Source organism: Pygoscelis adeliae, unplaced genomic scaffold (genome assembly GCF_000699105.1).
Source record: "Pygoscelis adeliae isolate BGI_AS28 unplaced genomic scaffold, ASM69910v1 Scaffold227, whole genome shotgun sequence".
NCBI classification, from domain to species: Eukaryota; Metazoa; Chordata; class Aves; order Sphenisciformes; family Spheniscidae; genus Pygoscelis; species Pygoscelis adeliae.
Genome location: NW_008825100.1, coordinates 3,448,495 through 3,459,429, shown reverse-complemented (window position 1 = coordinate 3,459,429; position 10,935 = coordinate 3,448,495). Strand labels below are relative to the sequence as shown.

The 10,935-nt window shown below is 45.4% G+C and overlaps 1 protein-coding gene across 1 annotated transcript in view; it reads left to right on the top strand.

The window, feature by feature from the left end:
- Window positions 1-3,459, top strand: part of DIRC2 (disrupted in renal carcinoma 2) — a 71,699-nt gene extending 68,240 nt beyond the window's left edge. The window contains exon 9 of the mRNA XM_009327177.1: window positions 1,905-3,459. Coding sequence (XP_009325452.1) covers window positions 1,905-2,020 — 116 coding nt within the window. The 3' untranslated portion in view covers window positions 2,021-3,459. The remainder of the gene's footprint in view (window positions 1-1,904) is intronic.
- Window positions 3,460-10,935: the final 7,476 nt, after the last annotated feature.

The window sequence follows — 10,935 nt, the reverse complement described above, 5'->3', positions numbered from 1 at the left end:
GGAAAACCTGAAATAATTAGATCCATACACTTGGAATATTTTCCCTATTTCTCCAAAGGAAGAAAAAAGGTTAAAAAGTAATTTGTGCTTAGGCCAATCCATTCTCCATGATGCAGTTTTACAGATGATCGAAAGTACACGAGTGCATGTGGTCACTGGGGGAGATCAATGCCATGGCTGCTATTGGCTCCTTTGATAAAAAAATCCTTTAGAAGGTAGATAACGATCTTCAACATTTGTCTTTCATTTGATTCAAATACAACCTCTAATGGCATTTAAGAAGCTTACAGATAAAGCAGAACTCAGTCAAATCCATCTTGTTCCCCTCAGTCTTGCTTTTTAGGCCAAATACTTTTTAGTAGTTTTAATTCGGATTTTTCTCTTTTTCTCCTCGTACTCTGATATTGCAAAGGCTGTGAAAGAGCCAAGCCCTGGAAACTTTCCAGTGCACTGAAGATTTTGGTCCAGCTAGCACGGTGGAGATGTAAACCTTTCTAAAGCTCAGCCTCCTTGCTAGTGCTGTGCCCTGAGACCCAAAGCCGCAGCCTCTGGATGCGGTTTCCTTCGCCTTTTCTGCAGGGACTTCCAAGGGAAAAACAAAAGCAAATCAGCCTTTAGCTTCACGCGATGGATGTGTTTGCGTGCATCGCCAGTGCTGTCACGAATTCTGGATTACAAAAGACATGAAGGATTCACAAGTTAAATTTGGTCTTTTATGATATTAGGGTTAAAGTCTGTTTAATCCAATTAAGCAAGAGTATTATAAGGAAAATAATAGCAAAGCATTTGCCTGTTGACTTCTGGCATCACATAACATGGTCTTCTCCGAGCCTAGGAAAATTTTACTAAGGTTTTAATAAGATTACTGCCTAAACAAATCTGTAAGGGGTTTTGGTGGATGAGGGAGGGTGTTGTTGAAGGTTACCATTTTTGGTAGGTTGATTTTTTTTTTAGGCTTTCTGACTTTTGTCCTTTGCATTGTGTAATATAAATGGTGCTTTTTCTTTTAGTAATATAAATCACAGATTTAAGAAAAGTAGCAGTGCTGAAGTCTTGATTTTGATTAACTCAGACCTTGAGGGAGAGTTTAGATTCTGTAAAAATAAATAAATTAATAATAATAAAGGAAACTTAAAAAAAAAAAAGAAATAAAACACCATCTCCAGTAAAATTTATGTTTCTTCAGTAAATTGACCAATTTAAAAAAAAAAAAGGGAATTGTGGTGCACTTCTTTAAAAAAAACCCAAAGACCTGTATAAAACTGCTAATTAGTAGTCAAATATCAGATGATAGGATTTCTTGAATGTGGAACACAGGCTTTTAAGAGCAATACATTATGTCTAACAGCTAAAAAGAGGCTTCTGAGGAGCTGTTTGTGCAACTAGTTTTAAATTGAATTGATCGTACTACTCACAAGTTTCTTCTGAGGAATTGGTTTTCCCTCCTTATACTGTGTAGCAGGTTTGATTCAAAAGCAAATCCTGCTGCTTCTTATGCTGTTAATTTGTTTCAGTTTTCAATCCATAGAAGTCAAAGAACTAATGAGTAGAGTCTTCAGAAGTGGTTTATTCTCCCTTAGCAATGATAGATTTTATTTCTTTTTTCCCCCCCGTTCTCTTCATTGACAGGTTGAATAAGGAGGATTAACACTAGCTGGAGGCATTGGTTATATATATATATAAAAATATATATATATATAAAAAAAAAACTTTATATATACCTAAGGCATCCATGGAGAAGTCTCATAGGCCATGTTAACCATCTATCAATCGAGAGCTGTCAGGATTTTGTTCAGAACACCGCAATTTCCTTCAAACCCGCTATCAGTCAAAGTTTTGGTCACTTTAAACATGCAGCTACATGTTTGGTAGCTCTGAGGTTGGGTCTGTTTTCTGCTTTACAGAGTTTTCCTGGTTCAACTGGTGCCTGCCAGGATCGTGTCTGCTCAGCCTGCTCCTCATCCTGTGCTTCCGTGAGTCCTACGACAGACTCTATCTCGATGTCGTTGTCTCTGTGTGATAACGCCGGACTGGTGAGGGGTTGGAAGAGACTGGAAGTCAGCTTGGCAGTCTGCTCATCTTCCTGGATTTGCACTGCTGAACAGCGGAAAAACAAAGAAATTACAAGACTGAATCGTGGCTTTATTAGAGAGGGTGAGGCACAGGCTGTTCTTACGTTCAAGACCACCTTGATTTGTGATAAACATGGAACTTGAGTGGTAATAATGATGCCAGAATGCACAAAGAGAATATATCTGATGTACAGGTCCCAGTGTCAGAGCTGGGGCTCTCTATTTAAAAGGCTGTTGATGTAGCAGTGAGCTGTACAGTTGTGTGTGCGTGCGTGTGCATGCGTGTGTGCCGACCCAAGGTTGTACACACCGGGGTACCAGTAATCTTTGGAGTCTTCTATCAGAATAGAAATAGTGAATAATCTTAACAAAAGGGGGCAAAAAAAAGATAAAAGGGAAAAAAAAAATCTTTTTTTTTTTTAAAGACTTTAAGACTTTTAAATCGCTAGTCATTTATATAATGAATGTCCATTAAACAGTTAAGCTAAAACGTTTTGGTGCTTGTACACTACATTTACATTCTAATAAAGTGATTTCTGATATAAGACACTGGTACCAGGGTTTTTAGCCATACTAAATATCCTAAACAATCCTTGCAGTGTTGTTGGAGGTGTTTGTTGTCACCCTGGAGCACAGGTAAACGATAGCTTTAGCTGCCACTGAAACCCAGCTTGCACCCGCAGTCACCTCTGAAATACCACCATGGTTCTGTATCTCCTGAACACGGAGCATCTGTGGTATCTCAGAAGTTTCCTGGAGAGTCACTCTTGGTAAATGTCGCTGTTTTAAAGGCCACCACTGTGTCACTTTTTCATCCCCCGTCTCCAGTACTGCCTTTTTTACCATGAAGACCTGTCTGTGCCACTGAATAACGCGGGTGTGGATGTCCGAGTCCCACTAATTCTCTCCTGATACTCTAAGGTGTGCGTGGTTTTTAGGATTAGTTTATGATTGAGGGTGCCTAGACAATATTGTCTGCTAACCCAAGTCTTTAAAATCACTGTTTCCTAAAAAAAAAAAAAATCTTTCTAGTTGATGAGGTGCCCTGATGGTGAAATGACAATGAGTTTGACAATGAGAAATAACTCATGAGTTTTGGCATAATACGGGAAATATAATGCCAGCTCTTTTTATCAGTACTAATCTGTGGTCGTTCTGGCCCTTACTTGAACATAAATATTAAAGACACTTTGAATAGTTTTTTTAACTCAATTTTAAACCTGCTAATAATTTCTTAATTATATTCTTAGATTTCAGTTCAGCATTATTTACAGTATTTCCATGTGTGTGTTCTGTGTTTTGTGTTAGGGGTGTATGTTTGTGTGTGTGCGTGCTTATTTATATCTATGTATACACAAATAAAACTTATATATATATCTCTTTTATATATAAGTTATATAAGGGTATGTGTTTACATAGGTTTATTTTAAGTAATCATGTCTCTGGATGGTGGTATGCCACTGTTTGTAACTAAACCAGTCACTGCCGTGAATGGAAACGCATACATACGCTGTCTGCGACGTGAATTTTTTTCAGGGGGTGAATGATTTCCTACCGTAGCAATTTTACCGCAGGGAGTGCGTGCACATGTTGGAGGATGCTGGTGTGCAGGGTTCTGCGCCCGTAGGAGTCTGAATCAAACGCCCTTTGCTCCTGTGCGGGGCTCTCCTCTGCCAGCCTGGGGTGACACCGACACTGTCAACTCACTCGAATAAACACAGAACGGAGCGCTGCCTTTCAGACATGGACCCGTTCATTCTGTCTGCTCTCCTTTTGCAGAGAGAATATGCTACTAATACCTTCAACTCAGGAGTCTATCTGTGCGGTAAAATAAAACAAGCTGTTCCCTGCTTTTATGTTTTCAGAGCAATGGATATATTTACTGTAGTAACAGAAGATTGACTTAGCTCATTGCCTGTATCAGCTACTAAATGATCTTTTCTCTCTTGAAGCAGGCTCTTTGTAGAAATGGAGCTAACCTACACTGGAATAACTAAATCAATCTAACCAGCGCGTTCAGAACCGCTGGCATCATCCTCTTACCGTTTTTCAGACGAATGGTATTAACTGTCCAACTTCTTTTTACTATGTTTCAGTGCCTGGAATAGTTTCAGTATCCAGTAGCTGCTGCTACCTATTGTTTTCTGAAACCAAGGATCGCTTGCCAAGAGTCTGATTGGAGTTGCATTGTCATGGCAGAACTGCAAGCTCGGATGGCTCTTCGGAGCTCTGCTTCTGCAATTTACTGTAGCTATATTAAGATTAAAATTGCACAGCTTGGGTACTGACCCAAGTGACAGAGATTTCTAATCTTTTCACTGTCCTGACTATTTTAAGATGGAGAAGCACTTCAGGCAGTATTCAGACTGTAATCTATTCTGCTTCTGTTCCAGAAAGCATCGAACAATTCAAAATACTTGCCAGTGCTGCCAGATGCAGACTCTCCATACAGTCAGGGGAGAAGAGTGAACATCTTGCTTTAAACCCCGTTGATTGTTTTTCTGAGTCGGTGTGAATTGCTCACTGCTCTCCTGAACTTTGATGCTCTGGTAGAAGTTTCTTTGTCTGTCTTGGGCACTGTAGTGTGTGGTCTTAATTACAGCCCTTGATGCCTCTGCACCAAAATAGAGATGTTATCCAGAGCTGAGTGGCATGGCAGGGCTCTGCTGGAGACCTGTGCTGGGGTTGCAGGCACCGTTCTGCAGTCAGGGCTCAATCAGAGTTCCCAGCAAGTCTGATGGAAATCTGCCCGAGTGAAACCCAAAGGATGGCTCCCAAATTACTTGAAGTTGTGTAGGATGCTGCTGCATTCAACACACAATGTTCAGGCTTCAGGATTTTATTAGATTAGCAAGTCTGGCTCAGGACAGAGGTGGGGGTTGCAAATGTGCTTGCTGAGATCTCTGAAAAATATTTTATCCTCATCTGCGCCCAGCAGCAGCATCCTTCTCTGGAGGAGCAGTCCTTTTCATGCCAGTAACCCAACTGAACCTGTGGGAATATTTTTTGATATGGGTTATCACTAGGTCCACCTTTGGATTTACCGAGGGTGCGAGCTGTCAGGATAACCGCACTTCACTGGAAGTTAGAGTTTGAGACCACAGGGAGAGCCCTAAGCAACGCTGATGCAATTAGCGGTAGCGCACAACAGGCTCAAACCAGTTAATATTTCTCTTATTCATTAGTGAAAGTTCTCTCTATAACTTTTGAGTTAGTAACAACAGGGTTTTTAATCTAAATGAGGCATTACCTTGCACTGCCGCAGAGAAGCCGTCGTTGGCTGCTGCTGGGCTGTGACTTGCCAGCAGAGGAAGGTGCCCTGGGAAGTTACAATATTTGCTTCTCTGTGGCCCGTAAGTTCACAGCCTTAAAGAACATTTTTTTTTCCCCAGCATTGCAGAATCCCCTAACATACAAATAATTGTGCTAAGTTCTATATTGAAAACGCTAGGAAGGATGCTCTGTAGTGCCCGCTCTCTCTTAATAGTTCTTCATTTTAAGTACGGGCTGCTCCTCAGGTTTCTGCTTGGCTCGGTAACAACTCTCAGTTCAGCTTCCAGCACTGCTGGCTTTTCTTCTTGCAGGCTGTGGAGCTGTGCTAGCTTTCATGCTGCTAATGAGGAAGCTCAGGGTTAGTAGACGTAGGCTCTACTTACGGCACTGTTTACTGTCTCTCATCACTGCTGTTACCCATTAATTTCCTTTTGATTCCTTCGCCTTCCTGCACGGCTGCCCACTCTCCTGAGCCGGAGTCCGTGCGGGAGGTATGGAGAAGAGCTTCCCTGTTCCCAAGTCAATTTTAGAGGGATGGGTTGGCCGACCATCTACTTAATATGCATAAAAATAATGATTTTTAGAAAATCAGACAAGCTGGAAGAAAGTGCAGACCCAAAGGATTTTGCACATATGTGAGCAGATAGTCTGTTATGAGCAGATTATAGTTTGCCTGAAACTTGTAATTTTAGCTCCCACACCTAGAGAGGCCAAGCTGACAGGCACCATGCATGTTACATGTTCAGGTTCACCGCGTCACGGAGTCACTCCTAACCATCTGACAGAGCTGAAGTGAATGGGAGTGGGATGTCTTTAATCCTGGAGTGGGTTGGAAAACCCAAGGCTGCGTCAGTGTTTGCACTAGTAACTCGGGGGAGCACCAGGCTGATGGACTGAGTAAGGGGAGGGGGGGTTTCCAGAGGGCATTTCAACAGTGAAATATTGCGTTGAGTTCAGCAAACCCATATAAAACCTGAAGTTTTGTAATGACAGGGATGTTAATGCCTGGCTTGTTCTACAGTAAACTTAGCAAGTGACTGTGTAGCCTTGCACTGCAATATAAGCAAGCGGAATTGATTGATATGCATATGTTGGCTGTTACTGGAAAGGGAAGTGCTATTTAATTGTGAGGATTGACTGAAATGTGAATGGGAATTACACGGTTTGCACAGTGGATGTAACTGTCCTGTAATGCTGTGACAGCAGGGTTTTGATTTTTCATCTTCATTTCTTCTTCATCTTCAAGTTGGGTCACTTGAAAATATTAATAATTATCTATGACAAAGGCATTTTTATATTTCATTAGGTTGGGGGGGGGTTTCTTTTAGACTAAGCCTGGACCGTTGTAATAATTTGGCAAGACAACTGCCACACTGGTGTGAAAGCATACATTACTGTTTGGTATCGATTTGGTATTTGATGTTGGTGTCGCCATTCTCAGTGTTGTTAAAGCACCAGGCTAGGGGAGCGGGGATGTGGCGCGTGTGAGGCGGCAGCGGCGCTCGTGGATGCATAGTGGGCAAGGCTGGCCCTGCCAAAATGAACAAGAACTTCATCGTCATCTTCCATGGGTCCGGGATGTGCGTCCCAGCGTCGGGGCTGGGAGGAGAATGGGAGCACGTCTAGGGGGGAAGAGCCTCCTCGTGGTTGCTGCCTCCCTTCCGACAGAGGGACAGCCTCCAGGCTTACTGCCTTGTGTGTGGGAGATCACAAGTATCAACATGGGCTTCACTCATTTCCCTGCAGCCATTACTGCTGCGAGGTGGGTTGTAGGTGGCACAGGAATATCTGCCTTGCGTCCTCCAGGGGTGTCATTTCAGACGGCAGAGGAGGATTGCCATAGAGCAGGCAGCAGCCCCAGTAAAGTCAGAAGATGATGTCAATCTGCTTATAATTTTTGCAGTTTGTGTTTCAAGACAGATGAAACTAATAAATAGAGGAGGAAATGTAACTCTGTCCAAAGTTTTGACAAGCAAAAGCAAATATTTGCACAGATGTGCTGGCTCCTGCCTCTTACTTGGGATTGCAACATGTTTGGAGCAATTGGTGCCCACCCGGAGTGTGGACCGGCTCCCGCAGCCCCGCTGCCAAAGCTTCGTGCCCCGGCTGGGGGGGCAGCGATCGGCACAGAGGGGAAGGGAAGCGCTGCAGCCAGGATGCCCAGAAGGTGCGACATTGGTGGGCGCCTGGGTTATTTGCGCAGGAGGGATGTCTTCTGCAGCCCAATTTTAGCAGAGTCTCATTTTTTACTTCCTCAAGGATGAGGTTCTGACCTTCGTTTTATGTTTGTGACGTGATCTGTGCTGCAGGAACAGCTATGGCTGTGGCACACGGCGTAGAGGCACTGGTTTTCCAAGGTGTGGCAGAGAAGGCAGGTGGGACTTGGCCTCTGCAATAACAGCTTTTCCTTCCACGGTCTCTCTCCCCACTAGCTTCCCCCATGTGATTTCTCCACTTGTTAGATCTGGACCGACTCGTTGCACTTACTTTGTATCGCTGCATGAAGAAAATACCATGAGCAAATCTTTATGGGGAGCTTTTCCCTTTAGGCTCAGGCCACTTCTCCAGCCTTAGACCATCTGTTTGTAAAAGCCAAACAAGCCCCAAACCCCACGTTTTCCTTTGCAGAGGGGATGTGCAGGTTTGTGTGACACTGGGACGAGTAGAGAGAGGCTGGGCGCTGCCCTTGCTCTGTAACAGAGCTGCTCGGGGGCTTGGGGAAGGGGTGCTCGTGCGTGGGGTGCCTCGCTCTCCCCACCTGTAAAAGGGGGGGAGGGGGACACCCCATGTATCTCCCCAGGCAGGGACACGCTGCGGTCGGGTCTGTGAGGTGCTTTGGGATCCTGTGAGGGACAGGGGCTGGAGCAGGGCCTGGGAAATGCCCTGTTTAATGGGCTGCGTGTCCTCAGCCTTGAGACTTCCGTGGGGAACGCAGACCCTGGTTTTCTGTGCCTGGCCAGCGTAATGTATGGAGGCACAGACAGTATGTACTGCATAGACAGAAAACCCCTCTGGCAGCACAGGTTACATTAACAAACTGGTGGGAAATGGTTAGGTGTGTTAAGGGAAGGGGTGCTCAGAGAGCTGGTCTGCCTGGGGCGGTCGGGGGGGTGCGGTGGCCCCAGGCTATATCCAGCTCTCTCTGGACACCCTGGATGTGCAATCAAAGCCATGATGCGAAAACAGTTGGCCCCCTCGCCCCGGCCCCTGCCTGCACCTCTCCTGTGTGCCCCGATCTTTCTGCTCCCACCCATCACCTGGGCTGAGCAAGCCTGGCAGAGCCGCAGGGCGTCCCCATGGGCAGGCGGCCACCGCCTGCTCCCCCCAGGACAACGGTGTATTTTTCAGATGTATTTATTTTCTCTGCCTATGATATTTACTAGATTGAAATATCTTTTTCCCCTACCAAGTTTAATGTCTTCCGCTGTGCATTTTATAAACAAGTACTCGATCAGGTGGAAAAAACAGCTTTTAATGATGTGATGCACCTAGCGGTTGGCGTTTTTTGAACTGCATGAACATACAGAGAAAGAAGAGGGGTTTATGTGTTGGAGAGCATCTTTGTAAACTATCCTTGACCTGTAAGACTGTTCAATTTTACTGGAGTTTGTATGCATTTTACTTTTGTAATTTTTTAAATGATTTGATAGAATTTTATTTTAGGGCAAATTCTACTTTTTGTATGCGATATTCTGATGTGATGTATTTTTATTTTTAAGAAAATAATGTTGAAACCACTATATGCTTGTCAACGTAACACATCCACGGTGTCATTTCTTTTTAAAACTGGAATCTGACCATGAAGTGCGTGTTACTTTACGTACTGGTTGTTGCACATTAAAGAGGTTACTCAGATGTGTTGCCATCATTGTTCATTAATTCCAAAAAAATACAGGGGAAGAGTTTATTTCTGCTATAATATCGCTGAAAAACACTGCAGATGCTGCTGGGAAGTGGGGGTTGCCTAGTCTAAATGAATGCAGCCTCACCCAGAGCCCAACTCAGCCAGCAGAAGAACTTCCATCGCTTTCGGTGGGGTTTTAGGGTGGGGGTCTGGCACTGCTGTTGGACTGAGGGTCCCCGCAGACCGAGAGGGTGGGCTGGGACAGAGGGGCCCCCAGCAAGCGGGGAACCGAGGGAGGGGAAGGCGCTGGCAGCGGTGGCAGCCCCCGCTGCCCCACAACACCGTCCCGACTCTAATTTCACATCCCGCTTCGTCTGGGCTCAGGATGCTGCAAGCCGGTTGATTTTGCTGTTCCTATTGTTAACATCTCTGTTCGTGCTTTTGGAAAGGAGACCCTGCATAATAACCTTCCTTGCGTTTATTCTGCATTTAATTGAAACGGACCCAACCCGGGATCTCTTGATCCATGTTTATTTTCTAGGACCAGCTCTTCAGTAACGCCCTGACTACTTACCAGGGTAAGTTTAAAATAGCCTCACATCCTATTAGTGCCGGGAAGAAATCTGTCAACTCTCGTATCGTGGAATATCTGGGCCCCGCTATTCTTAGCAACAGTCTCTTTCCAGGCTATATATGGGAGCTTAAGGCTCCTCTAACGATACGGTTCCCAGTTGTATTTATCTTTGTGGTGTTAGAGAAGTCTCTGTCCTTGACGGAGATGAGAGCTGATCCATCCCGCATCTCAAGAACTCTGGACTATCTCAGATCCCTGCCGTAGTTTTGTGTGTTGGCGAACCCTCTGTGATCATCCTTTCTCGAAGAAATTTTTTAACCTGGTTTCTATTTTATCTTTCCTGTTGTTGAAAACTGCCGTCTCCCTGGCGTATAAATAACATGTATTCTCTCTTTCCTGATCGGCACATCGTTGCTGGGAGCTCACTGGTGGCTTCCTCTTCAACCACGTTGGAGTTGCATATGGGCAGACAGGACCTATGGGAGCAGCTGGGCCGGGGGCTGGGCTGGGTGCAGGCACTTGCTGTTGTGCCCAGTTGTGCCCAGATGTGGGGGGGCCACTCACAGATATCTCATGTCTGATGGTCGCGGGACCAGCAGAAGCTGGGGAAAAAGTCAGTGCTACTTGTAGATGCCAGGTATGGGTGTTTTGGCATCCCTGGGCTGCAGCCCAGCGCCGGGGGATGCTGACATTGGGGCAGAGCAGCAACAGCACCCAAAGGCAGGTGGGCCTGCCTTTACGCTCCTGCTGGGGGTCGCAAGAGCTGAGCGGCTGCAGTGCTTGACTTGTTCCAGGAGCATGGTTAGGCTGCAGCCAGCCAGTTTCATCGGGATCCAAGGCATTAGCCTTTGCCTGACACGTGCCACTGACATTACTCTGCACCCACGGCCGTATGAACACAAGCCTGCAACGGCCGTATGAACACAAGCGGGGGTTTGTTTTTTTTTTTTTTTTTTTTTTTGCTACAACTTGGGCTTGAGCAGGCAGAGGGGAAGCCCGGAGTGTGCACCATGCCAGGACTCCTCACGCAAGCTGCCAGGAGCAGCACGCTCTCCTCTCCCAGCACAGCCAGCCACCCAGTGAAGTCATCCTTGGGTAAGGGATACAAAAGCCACCTTAACTCTTCGGGAGGCAAATGAGCACGGGAACACGGCCCCGTGGTGGTGGGACAG